This window comes from Dunckerocampus dactyliophorus, chromosome 5 (assembly GCF_027744805.1).
Source record: "Dunckerocampus dactyliophorus isolate RoL2022-P2 chromosome 5, RoL_Ddac_1.1, whole genome shotgun sequence".
NCBI lineage: Eukaryota > Metazoa > Chordata > Actinopteri > Syngnathiformes > Syngnathidae > Dunckerocampus > Dunckerocampus dactyliophorus.
Window position 1 is genome coordinate 1,675,899 of NC_072823.1, and position 18,165 is coordinate 1,694,063.

Here is an 18,165-nt window from a genome sequence, read left to right on the forward strand (position 1 = left end):
GATTTTTGATCAAGAACAAATTGTGTTGTATATTTTTGATGTGAGATTTCCTAGCTAATTTTTTCATCTATTATGATCCCCAGAAACCCTTTCAGTGTCCACTCCGTCTATTTGTATTTGCGCGTACATATTACCAAAAAGCATTATTTTAGTATTACGTCAGGAAAAATGGAAAAAAGACGAGAGGCACGTCTGTCTTAACTGTCAATAGACATTCTCAACGCACACAATTCACGTCCAGCCTTCAAAATAAGAGCGCTGTTTTCCGCATCTTGTCTAACTGTGTAAACAAAATAATGGTGTCATAAAAAATATTTTACATTAATCACGCAATTGGAACTGCATCGGTGACTACATCTTCCTGAATCACAAGCACGGGCATTACAGTGTGTTGAAGACTTTGTAGGAATGTGCGCAGAGGCTGACATCCCATTAGAAAGTTAGCCGGGCTGCATCCATTTCATAGTTATTGGGGAGAAATTGTCCAACGGGGTATTGCATCAATAAATGTGAGGATTTTGTCAGGACTGGGAGTAGCCGCTAGCAAAGGGGCAGATCCCAACGCAGAGAGATGTAGTCGAAAAGAGGACAACAAAGGTATTTAATAACAAAAGTACAACACAAGTCAAAAGTACTAAATAAAGGCACAAACAGAAAGCGCTGACAGGGAAATAACTAGAGCTAAACTAAAGACACTGCAGGCAACAATATCAGCGTAGCTGAGAGTAGCACTGAAGCAGATAGTAACAGGGATGAGCCAGACATCCAGGAACCAGGTTGGGGAGCCGGACGAAGCGGTGCAGGTAGCAAAGAGTACAATCTGGCAACTTGTTTCTGCTGCCGCTGAGTCTATAAAGGCACCAGGTGGAATTAGCTGCAGGTGTGTGCTGGAGACTCCACCCACATCGTCTGAGGTTGCACTGCAAACAAGCACACAGGCGGCAGCAGAGCGACAACGCCATCGTAACAGATTTTTGCATTTAATTCATGGACATTTTATTTACTAACCCAAAAAGCACACACTCTGCGCTGGTAAAATAAGTGGAAAAGGCAAAAAAAATGGATTCTAAAAATCCTAAATGGAAAAAAATAAAAATAAAACAGATTTCATAGGGGCCTACCCGTGGCACCGCTGTGCCAAAATGGTAACACTTGTGTTCCATTGTGCTTTTGGAGAATCACCAACACGTATGCGCGAGGGGGTACTCATGGTATGACAAAAAGGCTCTGGTATGACAAACACGGTTGGGAAACGGTGGGCTAAAATTGTCTTAACAGTCCATGGCTGCTAGCGCCACCATTACTTAGGCATGCACATGACAGACCGTGAATGCGTATTTGTGTGGACAGAAAGTTTGAAAACATTCGCGTTTGTGTGGACATGCCCCAAAACACAAACCAAAGCTCACTTATTTTTTCTGACGTCTGCATGGTCTTAATTTTATAATGCCACCAATATTGCTTACAGGTTATTACGCAACACCTTTATAGCCTTTTGTCCGCTGTAGAAGATTAAGAGCACTATGGTCCGGTATAGTACCCCTGCAACCATCAGCATAGGACAACACTGCACAGGACAAACACCGTTTTGCAAATCCTCTGATTGCATGAGTGAGAATTCAGATTTCATAGATTTATTCACTAGGAGATATTCATGTCCTCGCTTCACTTCCATTAATGGTGATAATCTGTGTGTGTGTGTGTGTGTGTCAGGTTTTCCATATGACCTACGACCTGGCCAGTGCCATGGTGCGTATCATGAACCTGATTGGTATGATGCTGCTGCTGTGTCACTGGGACGGCTGTCTGCAGTTTCTGGTTCCCATGCTGCAAGACTTCCCTCCTGATTGCTGGGTCACCCGCAATAAGATGGTGGTATGTGATTTGAATGAGAATAAAAAAGCAGACAAAAACACCACATTCTTCAAGCTAATATTTTATTTTCAAACTCATCTGCTCACTTTGCCCCCCGCAGAATGACACGTGGGGTCAGCAATACTCCTACGCCCTGTTCAAAGCCATGAGCCACATGCTGTGCATCGGCTACGGGCTGTACCCGCCAATCGGCATGGCTGACGTGTGGCTCACCATCCTCAGCATGATTGTCGGTGCCACCTGCTTTGCCATGTTTGTGGGCCATGCCACCGCTCTCATTCAGTCTCTGGACTCCTCCAGGAGGCAATACCAAGAAAAGGTAATAAACAAGTATACACCAACACAGTGCAACGCTTTTCAGGCCAAAGACATGAAATACGTATTGATGGTAAGATGGAGGTGACCATCAGTGCACAGCTGACGTTAAAGGGTCACGGACATGATTGATCGACTTTGCTTTAAAATCTTATGTATGGTCTGTCATTATGTTCTGCATTTTTCACTTTTTGACAGCGAACGTTAAACTCGCAAACTCCTTATCGCAGGAAAGAGTCATTTCCAGAAGTCACATATGCAGAGTAACACCTCTCGGCTAAAGCAGAATAAAGAAACGCTTGGAGGTAGCTTGTGGACTTGGATTGGTAGATTTTTCATCGAAACTGCAGTGACGCCAAAACGTTGTGTTGCTGCGTGATGTTCACAGCATCCGAGGGTAAGTTTGTTTTCTTTTCCAAAAGAGGAATGTTTAAGACAACAATGGACACTGCAAGTGCAGAGATGGACGGACACCTACAGTTGTTTTGGTTTTTTTTGCAGCGTTCATTTCACTGATGACTGCTGTGAAGGAACACCTTCACAAAAATCATTTGGCTCAAAAGTACGCTATAAACACATTGCAAGTCCACATTCTGCAAGTTGTCTATTTTATCTCCAAATGTTTCTTCCTTCTTGTCTCCTCAAGCTATTGACACATCGCTCAAATCTTGCTTATAATCAGTGTAGACATCCTCTGTCTCGTACACCGCCTTGTGGTCTTACTCCACTGACGTCACATCCGGACATGGCGCTCAGCTGCGACAACTAATTTGTCACGGCTTCCGCCGTGAACTATAAATGCTTTTTGTGAATTTACCGTTCACGTTCAAAAGACGAACAATGCAGAACATAATTACAAACAATATATAACATATTTAAGCAAAATTGATAAATCACATCAGTGACCCTTTAACTGCTCAGACTGCAAAAAAGTACACTAGCTAGCGACACCTACGTATACAGTAGACATTCCAGGACCATCTGCAAATGGCGAAAATAATTAACTTGAGTAATTTATATGTGCATAGAAATGTCTATTTTTGGCACACTGCTCGCTCCCTCACTCGAGAGGCGTTCAAACCACACAGGCTGGATGACAAGAGGGTTCACTCTGCATGTGTCTGTGCACATCGGTTCTATAGTGGACTGAACAGAGAGCGTGAACCCTCATGTCATTCAGCCTCTTTGTGGAGTCGGGGCTACGAGTGACTAGATACAGAGCGCTAGCAGGAAGTTAGCCTAACATGAATGAAGACACAGAAGCGATGGTTTCTAATTCAAATGCCACAGCCCCGACGAGCCGATAGGTCGCATTTGTTCCAAAGACTTGTATGCACACCTCAAACACAACCACCCTTTTCAGTTTTCCCAACTGGGAAGAAAAATACCTCTGGGGGTGCAGCACAGCCTTCATCCTGACAGCCAACACTTACTGAGGCGTTTGGTCGGCAAAGCAAATATCAACAAAATAGCGAAAAATTGTGCGTGCTCACATACAGTGCAAATGAAATGCAACCTTTCAATATGGTTGAAAAGACCAAATTTGGGGAAATGTTAGAAATGTTTGACAGACAGTACCAATTGTCTGGGAGAACGTACATGTGCATGTCACAAACAGCAATTCCTGAACTGGATAACCGATTGAAAGAAGACGTGTTGAAGGACATCGGAAACATTGCATTTTATTGTGCCACCACAGATATGTGGTCCAGCTCGAATATGAAACCCTACATTAGTTTAACAATACACTACATAATTGCGTGTGTGTGTGTGTTTGTGTGTGTGTAGTATTTATTGGAGTATTTTTATTGGAGTTATTTTCAATTATTTTTTTTTGTCCTGTTTAATTTATTTCAAAGCTCTTGGCATTCCAATTGCAATGTTAAATACTCTTGAGAAATAAAGTTTGTTTCTTCGTGATACGATGTGCTCTCATTATTATGCCATTTAAAAATAAAAATGTTGTCAATCTTATCGTTTATTGACGATAATTTGTAGGACAATTTTTCAACTGCTCATTCGTGGATGGTCCCAGGAATGTAAACCCCGCAAAAAGCTTAGATCTACTATAAATCTAGACTGCCGTGCAAGCTTTATACTCTTTACTCCTTGGTTTATCCAAACATACAGCAAATTTTATGTCAGCTTTTTATTATTAAGGGAGAAAAAACTTCCAAAGCTACACGTCCCTGTGTGAATAAGTGATTGCCCCCAAAAGCTAATAAGTGGTTGGGCCCCCCTTAGCAGCAACAACTGCAATCAAGCGTTTGTGTTAACTTGCAATGAGTCTCTTACAGCGCTGGGGAGGAATTTTGCAGAATTGTTGTCATTCAGTCACATTGGAGGCTTTTCTAGCATGAAGCGCCTTTTTAAGGCCATGCCACAGCATCTCAATAGGATTCAGGTCAGGACTTGGACTAGGCCACTCCAAAGTCTTCAGCCATTCAGAGGTGGACTCCCAGGGCCTCATTCACGAACATCTTCTTAAAAGTCTTCTTAAGAAGTGTACTTAAGAAGGCGGGGGTTGGAAACTGCGCCGCATTCACGACACGTTCTTAAGTAGGGATAATCGTTGGCACCGGTGTTCTTAGGTTGATGAATCTGTTCTTGCAGGTGTGCAGGATCATCAGAATAACATCGCAATGAAACGTGGTGTGCCTATTGCGCACGTAGCACCCCCAGATAACGCCATGCGCCCCCAGCCACGTCTTGAGCCAGAGCACGGGGCTGCTGTATTAATTAGGCAGCGTCTAATCAAATGTAACCACAGAAAAAATACATTGTCACACACAAACTATGTATTTTGACTTTATTTTTCCATCATGATTGCGTAAATATTTTCTAGAGTTTCCGAAATGGTTTGGTTTCTGATTGATGGCCCGCCTCCCGTTTCCTCCAGATCCCTCCGGTGCAGTCTAATCTTTTTTTTTGAGTCTATTTTAAGTCAAACCACTTCTTTTCAACCTCTGCGGTGGTGCGTTTCTCCGTGGAAACGGCATTTATGTTTCCTGCAATGGTGCTCCATGCCGACTCTTTTTGGATGGCCTGATGACCGGTGGATACACGTGAAAATAAGGTGGTCTTGTGTTCGCTCACTCCTTGTAAAAGCACCTCTATTTCAGTACAATTGACGTTTTTCTTCTGTTTGTTGTCCAGCTGCTCCTCAGTCTTGCCCTTGCGCGTTGCCATCTCCGCCTCCAGCTGCCCGTTGCGCACGGCACATTTTTGACCTTATATAGGAAATAATAGGCGGTGACCTATGCAAATTAGGCCTTACATGCACGGGCATCCCAGTTGGCATTCATCAACCTAAGAACACCGGTGCGAACGATTATCCCTACTTAAGAACGTGTCGTGAATGTGGTGCAGTTTCCATCCCGCGCCTTCTTAAGTACACTTCTTAAGAAGACTTTTAAGAAGATGTTCGTGAATGAGGCCCAATGTCCTGCTGCATAACCCAAGTTGCTTTCAGCTTGAGGTCACCAACAGATGGCCGGACATTCTCCTTCAGCAGAATTCATGCTTCCATTTATCACAGCAAGTCTTCCAGTTCCTGAAGACCATCACACTACCACCACCATATTTTACTGTTGCTATGATGTTTTTTTTCTGAAGTGAGGCGTTACTTTTCCAACAGATGTAATGGAACACACACCTTCCAAAAAGTTCAGCTTTTGTCTCGTCAGACCACAGAGTATTTTCCCAAACGTCTTGGGGATCATCAAGGCAAAATTGAGACCAACCTTAATATTGTTTTTGTTCAGCAGTGGTTTTGGTCTTGGCCCAGTGAATTTCTTATGGTGGAGTCATGAACACTGACCTGAACTGAGGCAAGTGAGGCCTGCGGTTTTTTGGATGTTGTTGTGGGGTCTTTTGTGACCTCTTGGATGAGTCATTGCTGCGTTCTTGGGGTAATTTTGGTTGGCCACTCCTGGGAAGGTTCACCACTGTTCCACGTTTTCGCCATTTGTGGATAATGGCTCTCAATATGATTAGCTGGAGTCCCAAAGCTTTAGAAATGGCTTCATAACCTTTTCCACACTGATAGATCTCAATTCATCTCAGTTAAGTTTTACGGTGGTGGGCCTTGTGTTTTTCACACAAGACCATGTAGGTTTGGAATTTTTTTTCTCTCTTAATAATAAAACGTTGTATTCTGCATTTCTTGTTGAGTTGTGTTGTCATTGACTAATATTCAAATTTGTTTGATGATCCGAAACACTTAAGTGTGACAAACATGCAAAAAAAAAAGAAATCAGGAAGGGGGCCAACAGTTTTCCACACCCCTGTATATGATCTTTAAGGCATACTGTATAAAAAGAGGCTTACAGCACGACAAAAAAAACATAGGTTGGGTCCACTGTCTATTAATGATGCTTTGCTGCTAGAGTACATGATGAAGGACACAGCAGTTAATAGCATTAGCCGCAGCCTGCAGAGCACAACTGTATTTGTCAGATGGCCCAAACGTACACTGTGGACAGCTTTCACAGATGGCCCGACAGTTGAGTGCTAACAAAATGAGGCACATTATAGTCAGTCCCTGAGCCCACACATCAAACAGATTAATGGGCTACGTTTGACATGACTTTGCATTTTGCCTTTCATTGCTCGTGCATAATGTTGCGTTATGAGAACTCACTTTTGTTGTGGCCGTGTTTCCATTGTGGTTGCAGTACAAACAGGTGGAGCAGTACATGTCCTTCCACAAGCTCCCTGCAGACATGCGTCAGAGGATCCACGATTACTATGAACACCGCTACCAGGGCAAGATGTTTGATGAGGAGAGCATTTTGGAGGAGCTGAATGAGCCACTGAGAGAGGTCAGAAGTCATCTGCTTTGCAATGGGTCATAAATATGTTCATGGAATGGGAAATGCAATCACATCAAATGTAAGCACCGCTGCCACGCGGTATCACAGTTTGTGATACGGTCTCGTCTTTTCTTATCATTTTCTCAAAAATATGTGCAAACAATAACATTATTTACTTTGAATACAATTTCTGTGTGCATTAAAAAGGTGATTATATTAGTTCTAAATGGCCTCCACATAATCTATCTCTTTACAGAGACCCCCAGGGGACATGGAGAAAATAAAAATTGATGGTAAAAAAACAGACGAGGGGCTCCCAAAACTTTTGCAAGAAAACACAATACTTTTGTGAGATGACAAGGTAACGCAAAAGAGAAGGCAATACTGTTGGGAGATAACGCAATACATTTTTGTGAGCTAACGCAATACTTTTGCCAGAGAACGCACTACTTTTTTGCGAGATAATGCAATACTTTTGTGAGATAACTTAATACTTTTGTGAGAACGCAATACTTTTGCGAGAGAATGCAGTAGTTTTGTGAGATAACGCAATACTTTTGCAAGATAACGCAGTACATTTGCGAGAGAACACTACATTTTTTGCAAGATAATACAATACTTTTGTGAGATAACGTAATACTTTTGCGAGATAACACAATACTTTTGTGAGATAATGCAATACTTATGTGACATAACGCAATACTCAGTCACTCAGTTTGTAACTCTAAATGCGAAAGTACAATTTGCTGCATTTAAGTGTGCTCGGAAATCCCAGAAAATACACCGAAAATGTGAATTGAACTTAAACGACGTGGTGTGTTTGAACGCAGCCCCTCATTGCTCATAATAACACAGTTAAAGTGTGATTCAGATGTTCTGCTACTGTTAGGTAAATAGATTTTGAAGACATCTGGAGCATATTCAGCTTGATTTCATTTTCAGCTCATTTGGAGCTGTTAATCCATACAAATATAAATAATCCATTCGTCTTTCTTTCAATAAAATACAGTAAAAAGGGCATTTTTCGGCCATCGTTACAAATGTCACCTATTATCAAACTATGTTTTGTTATGTCTATGTCATATGATTTATTAGGATTATCAAAGCAAGTAGTTAGGATGACGAGAAATCTGACTCAGTTTGAAACTTGATGACTATTTATTACATTATCTCATTCATTTCCGATGTATTCAACTAGAAGAGAGCTTATTTGGAATACAGGAAGTGAACAAATGTATTGCAATTGCAGTGGTAAAAGGGATGGGGTTGTAGAACTAAGCAAGCCTTGCTGCTTGCTACTCCTTTTGGACATGTGAAAGTGAAAGTGTGAACTGTAATATGTGATATATTTCAAAGTAACTTGTATGCGTGTTCAAATACATTCAACCATTACCATGTCGATTAGTCACGGTCACGGTCATTCATTTGAAACCCGTGATTAATCTGATGGAACATTTTAATCATTTGAAAGCACGAGTATAAAGTGATACTGAAACACAGGAACAAGTTTTCAATTCCCGATGGTTATTCGACTCGTCCAGCCCGAGCTCGTGTTGCTGGAAACACATCTCTCTGAGTACTGGTACTGGAAAGGAAGTTCATTGATTAGCCGTACTTGGGATTCTTTCACTTGCCTGTCCTGTAAGTAAACACTCATATCGGAACCTCCAGCCAATGTGCTGCTCTTCATTTCAAGTTTCACCCGCTAACATCCGCTGTGAATGCGGAGGTAGCAGAAGTACAATGCTCTTCACCTAAAGCATTTTGCGAGCTCTCGCAAAAATTCGTCCTTCAATTTTTTTTTTCCTCCATGTCCCCTCGGCGGCTCCTTAATCTCTGTATCTTTCCACCATAATGTTTATTGTCATGTAATGTGATTAGTTCACGCTGGAGACTGCACGAGGGCCTCATGAACAGAGCGCTGCGATCCACCCCGCTTCCATAGTGATCGCAAATGTCTCACAGCTGCAGCTGCGTCTCTTTCAGGAGATCATCAACTTTAACTGCCGCAAGCTCGTCGCCTCCATGCCTCTGTTTGCCAACGCCGATCCAAACTTTGTCACCTCCATGCTGACCAAACTGCGCTTTGAGGTCTTCCAGCCAGGCGACTACATCATCAGGGAAGGAACCATCGGCAAGAAAATGTACTTCATCCAACACGGCGTCGTCAGTGTTCTCACCAAAAGCAGCAAAGACACCAAGCTGTCGGATGGCTCTTATTTTGGAGGTGAGGTCCCTACACGACAGGCCGTGTAATCCGTACGAGTACAGTGGGTCCCCACATATTCACATGATGAACATGATTTTGTTATTTGCGGGAAAACACGCCATTTTGTGCTTTTAATCTCCATAATTAGGCAGTTTATTGATCCAAAACATTTTTGTTCTGGGTCCTGCTTGGCTAAGGGAGAACCCGCCCTTTGACTTCTGTGTCCTGATTGACCATTGTCAATCGTTTCCTGTTGTGTGATCGCTAGCAAACAAGTTGCAGAGATACTGAGCTCTGTATGGCTCCCCGACAAAACTCCACAACGTCGACCAAACCTTCCGCAACCAAAAGGCGGAGGAAGCCAACCATCTCACGAGAGGTTGGACTTGTGGACATGTTGAAGGACGGTAGAAGTTACGTGGCTGTTGGGCGCCAATACGGAATAAATGAAACTAAAGTAAATAGAGGAGGACCAGGAAAAATAGGAGGCTGCAACAATGTGTTTTAACAAGGACACAAAAACGTTTCAGCAGATGAAGAGGCGTGGTCAGAGGAGTGAAACACGCGTGAGTCACTTCATAATTTCTTGATCTTTAAAATTCAAACAAAGGTTTGATTGTTTGTGGGAGTGTTTAAACAAGAGAGAAATGTGAGAAAATGTTCTTGACTGTCTGAGAAAAGTGTGTAAAGTGTATGCTGAGGGGTTTTACAGCCTTAAAACATATAGAATCATTGTAAAAAACAATAAAGTTGGCTACTTGGCGGGTTTCACTTATTGCGGGCTAGTTTGGGAACCTATCCCCCGCGATAAATGAGGGAACACCGTACACCCTAACTCACACATCACAAACCAGTAGGAGCTTATCAACCCAAACGCCTTCCTCACGCACAGTGCAACAAAAAATACCACAAGTGGGACACACAATGTAACTGCAGCACGCGGTACCACACGGACTATGGACTAGTTTGTACTAATTTAGAACCCACAGAACATGCAGGAAGCTACCCAACATGCCTTGCGGGTTAAACAGAAGCTTACAAGAGCATCGTATATTAGCGTGTAAGCATTTACTTGGCTATCGGCATCGTCCATGAGGTTACATTGTGTGTCCCACATGAGTTAGTTGCTGTTTTTGGCCACATTGCAAGTGAGGTCGGCATTTGTGTTGAATAAGCTCCTGCTGGTTTGTGATGTGTGATAAAGTCTGAGAACACAACCCCTGCCAACAGCAGGCATCTGCTGTATACTGTTAGCCTGTTGGCTGGCAGCAGTTCAGTTTGTGCTGATGTGAAGAAATGGTAATAGTTTGCCTTGTTTAGATTTTTTTAGTTGCCCGGGCACTCAGCAGATTAACTTCCCTCCCGATTGCAGCGTGTGCACATCATCGCCTTAAAAGGGCTCGGGACGACGAGGGCCTGATATTGTTCTGATCTTTGATTCCATCTCGGGTTTCCTGTATTTTCAGGTCGGTATTTGTAGCGGAAATGGTGTATTTTGCTCTCACTGGTTTGCAGCGGAGTGCAATCGAATTTGTCGCTCAGGTAATTTGTCAATATGGCTGACTGCTTTGACGTGACAGCATGTGACCACTCAAATTGCAAGTGAAGAGAAAACGTGTTTAGAAAAACACATGGATGATAAATTTGTCAGCCGTCCCATGTGGTCATGTGACCACAATTAGATTAAATCAATACACAGGACAGCACAGCGTGAGCGTGAGAGACCTTTGTGTTTGTGTCGATACCCTCAATATGTCTGCCCTCAAAAATATGTCTACTTTTTTTTTTTTTTTTTTTAAATGCCGCATTATTTAATTTTTCTGATCTGGCACGGCAGATTAGGTCAGGGCAAATTGTAAGCTGCAGAAATTGCATGAAGTGCTCCATCTGTGGCGTTCAGAGGCATGTTTCACCATCTAACACAACTGGAACCATTTTGACTTTTTTGCGGGGTGGGGGTTTGGGCGGGTCCTTGATTTTCATTTTCTAAAGACACGACTGAAAAATGGATTAATGCTTTTTAAATTGGACCAAGAAATGTGCCATTTTCCATTTATTTTAGATTATTTTGTTAAACAGTGGAGCAACAATTATATATGTTTCTGTGCTTATTGTATTATTTCTTTAAAAGGACGGGCCCAACATATACAGATCATTTATTATTATTATAGATTTTTTTGAAATGGTTCTAAAAATGAAGATATTTGCCTGATTTTATTTTATTTTTTAAAGAACAGGTCCAAACATCAAACAATTGAGGATTCTAGTGCCTGATTTCACAAGACTCAACTTTTATATATATATATATATATATATATACTGTATATATATATATATATATATATATATATATATATATATATACACACACATGGAAGAGATGGAGAAACAGGCTCTCACATCCTTCTCAGGGACAAAACCAAGGCACTGGTTTAGATACGTGGATGACACCTTTGTCATAATCAAAAAACAGGAAATTCAGTTTCACAGATCACATCAATGCGGTGGACACCAATATCAAATTGACTCGCGAGGACGCTAAAGAGAACCAATTAGCCTTCTTAGACTGCAAGGTAATTATAGGAGAGGACAGACAGCTACTTACAGAGGTCTTTAGAAAGGCCACACACACTGACCAATACCTGCTTTTTGAATCTAACCATCCACTACAACATAAACTAGGGGTTATTAGGACCCTCCAACATAGAGCGGAACAAATACCAACTAGTGCTGATGGAAGGGAAAAGGAGACACAACATGTCCAGAGAACGCTCTCAACCTGTGGGTACCCGCGGTGGGCTTTTAACAAATGTCAAAAGAAGAGAGTAGGGAAAGAAACCCAAAAGCCCACAGAAGCAAAAAGGAGAGGAGTGGTAGTCCCTTATGTAGCGGGGGTCTCCGAAAAACTCCAGAGGATCTTATGGCAACACAAAATTCCTACCTATTTCAAACCAGTAAATACCCTGAGACAAAAACTAGTGCATCCTAAAGACAAGGCTCCAACCCAGAAACAAAGCAATGTGGTCTATTCCATCCACTGTAAAGATGAGGAATGCAAAGAGCACCACATTGGGGAAACTAAGCAAATGCTCCAAAAAAGGCTTTATCAACATCGCAGGGACAATTCTAGTGGTCCTCAATCAGCAGTACATCTACACCTTAAAGCAACCAATCACTCTTTTGAGGACAGCGAGGTAAAGATTTTGGCCAAAGAAAACAGATGGTTTGAAAGAGGAGTAAAGGAAGCCATTTTTGTCAAACAACAGAACCCATCATTGAATCGGAATGGTGGTTTGAGGTTTAATTTGGACCCTGTGTTCAGCAGGTTATTGAGACCAAAACCCACAGCTATTAGTCTTGCAAATGAGGTGAAGCCAGGGCCGAGCCAGAACAATAGATGCTAACAAGCCAGTATCAGAGTCGTTCATACCCAACTCAGGGAGCGACACTTCCCTTTTATCGGAGGTGTTAATAGCAGGAGAGGATTATACCACTACTCCGCCCAGGCTTAGTGTAAGGAACCCATAGGAGGAGGGTGTTGGCACACCAATTCCGCCCACTCTTACTGTATTTAAGGCCTAAGCTACCAGCACTTGTTAGTTCGCTGACGAAGCTCTTCAGATGAGGAGTGAAACGTCCGACACCTTCTTCACAGAAGTACAGATGACGTCTCAAGAAGCCTTTCCCTCGATATATATATAATGTATAATAAGTAGCTTTTCCATCATCTTTGGACTCCAAACGTGCCTTTTTACCACACTGACATTTGGTTTTGAAAACAAGCAAGCAGTGCCATTAGTTCGGAGCTCGTTTTTGTCCCACAGAGAAGTGGATATTATGTCCATTGGGGCCATACTAACTTTTTCAAGTGTCTGTTGTTGTCATTCTACTATTTATGTCTCGTTCTCCAAACACCATTTGTGTGTTGTTGTTGAATGAACATAATTATTGAACAATATCTTCCCTATGTAGTCGCATTGCAGTGTTCCCTCGTTTATCGAGGGGGATAGGTTCCCAAAACAGCCTGCAAAAAGTGAAAGTAGCCAACTATTTACAATTATTACACATATATTATGTTTATATACACAGTATTGTGTTCTAAAGGGATTTTTGACATGAAGTTGTATGACATCCCCATCAGCAGTGTAGTGCATCGACAGTGACTTACCCCCACTTGGTCCCCTAAGTCCAGTTCAAATATGGGAGACAAATATGACGCCAAGTGTTTTGTGAGGTCTGATTCTTTTTTTTGAGGAGGCATTTTTGTAATGCAAATGTATGAATTCTTTTGAATGAATACCATTTTGAGAAACCAAACTCTCTACTGAAATGGTCCCAGCAACAAAGCGGAACTACCTTCTTCATCACCGAAATCTGACCAGAAGTGGACTTTGGAGACCAAGTGGGGGGTAAGTCACTATCGATGGACTACACCGCTGATGGGGACGTCATACAACTTCATGTCAAAAAATCCCAACCATCCCTTTAAGGCTGTTAAAGCCCTCACCATACACTTGATACACTTTTCTCAGACAGGCATTAACATTTTCTCACATTTCTGTCTCGTTAAACACTCTCAAAGTTCAAATTTCATTTTAATGATCAACCTACTAGGTTGGACGCAAGAAATTATTAAGTGGCTCCCGTGTGTTTTGCTCCTCTGGCCCTGCGTGTTCAGCATTCGGCTGTGGCGTTTTTGTGTCCTTGTGTTTTTTTCTGTGGTGGCGTCCTGCAGCCGCGTGGCTTCTGCCTTTCTTCGGCGTGTCCGGGAGTCCGGCTTTTTGTGCGGTGGCTGGCTTCCTCTGACATTTCTGTACAGAGCTTTTCGTCGGCGTTGTGGGTTGTGTCGCGCGGAGGGCTTGCAGCCGTGCAGCCGTGCAGCCGTGCAGCGTTCGGAGTCGCACTGTTGGCTTCTTCTGTTCTTTCTGTTATTTACAGTATTGGCTCACACTTAGCTGTAACTTAGCTGTAACTTTGTCGCTAGTCACACAAATGAAGTTGACGTCAGAAGTGTCGTTTCTTGGCTTTACTTTTCTTCGTTACACAGCATACATTCAACATATGCGACTGTATCATTTTTTTGTTTTCTTCTACTTCTTCTACGCTCTGTACAACCTTGCGAATTAGCGACACCTGTGGTCCAAACATGTCAATTCACATAACAAATATCACATCTATTACACAGCACTACCATATCCTTAACTATAATACAACCATATTTAAATTAACTAAACACACACAAATATATACAACACACACGGTTAGCTAGGTTGCTAGCCACGTATGGCCATGACCCACTGAACTCTATAACTGGAATGGCCCCGATCGCTTGCTGCTCATTGGAGGCTTGAAGCCACCGGAAGTATAGAAGTCGCCATGTTGTTTCACCCAAAACAAGAAAGCCTCAGAACTCAGAGGAGTTCGTGATGCCGTCTTGTGCTGCTATTAATTGCACAAATCGTGATACTCGTGAAAATTGTGAGAAGGAACTTACATTTCACAGGTAGATAAATGCTTATAAATAATAAAAATAGATACTTTAAATCTGTAAGCATCTTTTCATCTAAGTAGTTGTAAATGAGCCCTTATTCTCCTTTAGATTTCCACACTGCAATGCTCAACTTCTAAAGCAATGGGTAGTAAATATGCGGAGAGACAGGTGGATTCCTGCAGCCAGATCGCAACTCTGTTCAAGTCATTTCACCGAGGAGAACTTGGACAGGACCGGCCAGACTGTTAGATTAGGACAAAATGCAGTTCCAACAATATTTGACTTTCCTGATCATCTTCTAAAGGTATGCTAGCATTTAACTTTGATACTACGTAGATCCTTATCATAACAAATACCTTGTGAACACTGAAATTGACTTGTTATGCATTGTAATTTCACACCATAGAGGTAGGAAAAACCTTCAACTGGAGGGAAATTTTGAGATTTGGGTCTAGTAAATTTACTCTGTTTCAATGTATTTTTTGTTAATTTGTGTTAGTTTTTATACCGAAACATAATAAATGTAGTGAATGAAGATACATGTATGTGTAAGCATGTAAGCGTTTTTGGGTGAAGCAAGATGGCCGACCAATGGCTTCATGCGGTCAGCAGGGACGCCAGTGGGACCACAACAGGAGATGATCTACAGCCAATCAGGACGCAGAAGGCTACAACACTCAACTTCCCACAATACAGCTCTTCTTAAAGGGCCAGGCTCGGCCTGTAACGGGTTTCATACACTGTACTTGCACCAAAAAAAAACGAAAGGTGATCCGCGATAGAGCGAGGCAACACTGTACTCCAAAACATGCGTCAAATTGAATTCAGGTTTGCGTCAAATAGAACAAAAATTTACACAAATAATTATATTATAATTCATTATGTATTATGGCACTACAAACGTGACATGATTTTATTTATTGGTTTATTTATTGTTATCTATTCTTATTCAGTTTCTTCACCCCAAAGTAGACTTTTTAAAATAATTACCTATTTTCCAGGTGCCCTTGCAATTGTCTAATGGCGGCCAATGGCCAAAACCACCCATCATAATCGATTGGTATCGGCCGATTGAGATCGAGATCAATATCGGTATTGGCAGTATAAAACCCTGATCGGAGCTTCCCGAGTTTGCAGTATATGGCTTCAAATCACTTCATTCTGTCCTGCCCTGATGTGCATCAGGGTCTTAAAGTTTATATACACGTACATACTGAGTCATCCCCCCCCCTTAAGGGAACATTTACTGTAAACTGTATCAATAATTGTTGTTCCCCCCTTGCTTCAGAGATTTGCCTCCTGACGCGAGGCAGGAGGACGGCTAGTGTGCGAGCCGACAACTACTGTCGTCTCTACTCTCTGTCTGTGGACAACTTCAATGAGGTGCTGGAGGAGTATCCCATGATGAGGAGGGCCTTTGAGACGGTGGCCCTCGACCGGCTCGATCGCATCGGTGAGAACCTTGGGATAAGATTCTGTTTTATTTATGCCAGGCGACCCATTGAAATCTTTTTTGTATTCACACATATAAGTTTCTCCACGATTTTTGAAATTTATTCCAATCCAATCCACTTTATTTATAGAGCACGTTTAATAAACACTGTTTCCAAAGTGCTGCACAAACCATAAATAATAAGTAAAAGTAAAAATTACTACAGTAAAAACTCAAAGATCAAAGAAACGCACAACAGTAAAATATTTCAAACAAGAAGTAAAAACAAAAAAACTTCCCTACTGAGACTGCTACCCCCGCGACCGGGACCCGGATAAGTGGAGGAAAATGAAATGGAATGGAAAGAAGTAAAAACAATAAAAGCAATAAATCCAGGAAGTAGGTAAAAATATAAATCAGTCAATGAAATTTAAAAACTAACATAAATAAAACCATTAAAACTAAAAAAGAATAAAAGACAAAGAGGAACACACGACTCACTCCAAGTTAAAAGTGGGTTTTAAGACGAGACTTAAAGCTTCTAATTGTGGGGACTGTTTTTACATGGGGGGGTTCCACAGCTTGGGGCCAACTACAGAAAAGGCCCGGTCTCCCCTGGTCTTAAGTCTGGTCTTAGGCACCACCAGTTGGAGCTGGCCTTCGGACCTCAAAGTGTGTGCTGGAGTGTACATTTGGGTGAGGTCTGAGATGTACTGAGGGGCCAGCCCATTCAAAGCCTTAAAAACAATTAAATCTTAAAATCAATTCTAAAACACACAGGCAACCAGTGCAGGGAGGCTAAAATTGGGGTAATATGCTCCCTCTTTTTGGTTGCTGTTAAAAGCCGTGCTGCAGAGTTCTGGACTAACTGGAAGCGAGTCGTTTGTGGCTTATTCCAGAATAGAGCGCATTACAGTAGTCCAGAAGTTACCAAATAAAAGCGTGCATGGCTTGTTTGAAATGTTGCAATGATAAAAATGATTTGACTTTGCATAAAAGCTGAAGATGATAAAAACAAGATTTTACAACGGCCTTGATTTGTTTACCGTATTAAGTTTCAAATCACTGTCGATGATGACGCCAAGGCTGCTGGCTGTGGGACTGACATGGTTCTTCATGGGGCCCAAGTCCAAGTGGGGGTCATTATTATTAAGGAGGATAACTTCTGTCTTCCTCTCATTGAGCTTTAAAACATTTTGAACCAACCAGACCTTGACGTCACTTAAGCACTCAGGAAGGGGTGTCAGGGGGGCATGGTCATTTCTTAAGTAATTCTGGCAGTCATCTGCATAAAAGTGATCGGAGATGCCATGCTTTCTAAATATCGTACTAGGCGGGATCAGGTATAGAGCAAATAGGATGTGCCCCAGGATTGATCGCTGGGGGACTCCACAGTCAAGGGGGATGTGGACGAGGTGGAGTCCCCAAGTCCCACAGTAAGGCATCTCCCTGACAAGTAAGACCTAAACCACTCAAGGGCAGTCCCCCTGACACCCACACGGTTTTCCAAGGTCCACTGTGTCGAAGGCAGCAGTCAGGTCTAAAAGCACTGAGACGGCTAACCCATCAGGATCAGTTACGGGAATCCTATGCGACCATTTCAGTTTTTTAAAAAAATTCACAGATTTCCAAAAATCCCAAAATTCCACAGAATTTCTCCCATTGAAAATGAATGTGCCATTTTCTTCCACCACTCACACATTTCTCAACCGATGCAAACCATTGCACCATGACAACATTCCACACATCCAGGGCTTCAAACTAGCGTTCCAAAACAGTCCTTTTCCTGACATTTCCACTTTTCCTTTATTCTTAATTACTGTAATTTCTTTTGATCTTAATTACTCCACTACTTCAACATTTTCAACCAATTCCAACATCAAATTGTTCAGCACAATTAAGGATATAAATTTTTCACATTTAAAAATGTCAAATTTTTCCCCAAATTCTCATTTTTCCAGAAAACAAATTCACTTGTGGATATTCCTTTGATTTTAATTATTCAAGTACGTCAACATTTTTCAACCAA

General features: G+C 41.9%; 1 protein-coding gene across 2 annotated transcripts in view; it reads left to right on the forward strand.

Moving 5' to 3' along the window:
• LOC129181191 (potassium/sodium hyperpolarization-activated cyclic nucleotide-gated channel 3-like) overlaps positions 1-18,165 on the forward strand; it is a 41,201-nt gene that overhangs the window by 15,687 nt on the left and 7,349 nt on the right. For both annotated transcript variants that reach the window (XM_054776000.1, XM_054776001.1), the window contains exons 3-7: positions 1,714-1,875; positions 1,976-2,194; positions 6,867-7,013; positions 8,991-9,231; positions 15,993-16,157. In XM_054776000.1, coding sequence (XP_054631975.1) covers positions 1,714-1,875; positions 1,976-2,194; positions 6,867-7,013; positions 8,991-9,231; positions 15,993-16,157 — 934 coding nt within the window. The remainder of the gene's footprint in view (positions 1-1,713; positions 1,876-1,975; positions 2,195-6,866; positions 7,014-8,990; positions 9,232-15,992; positions 16,158-18,165) is intronic.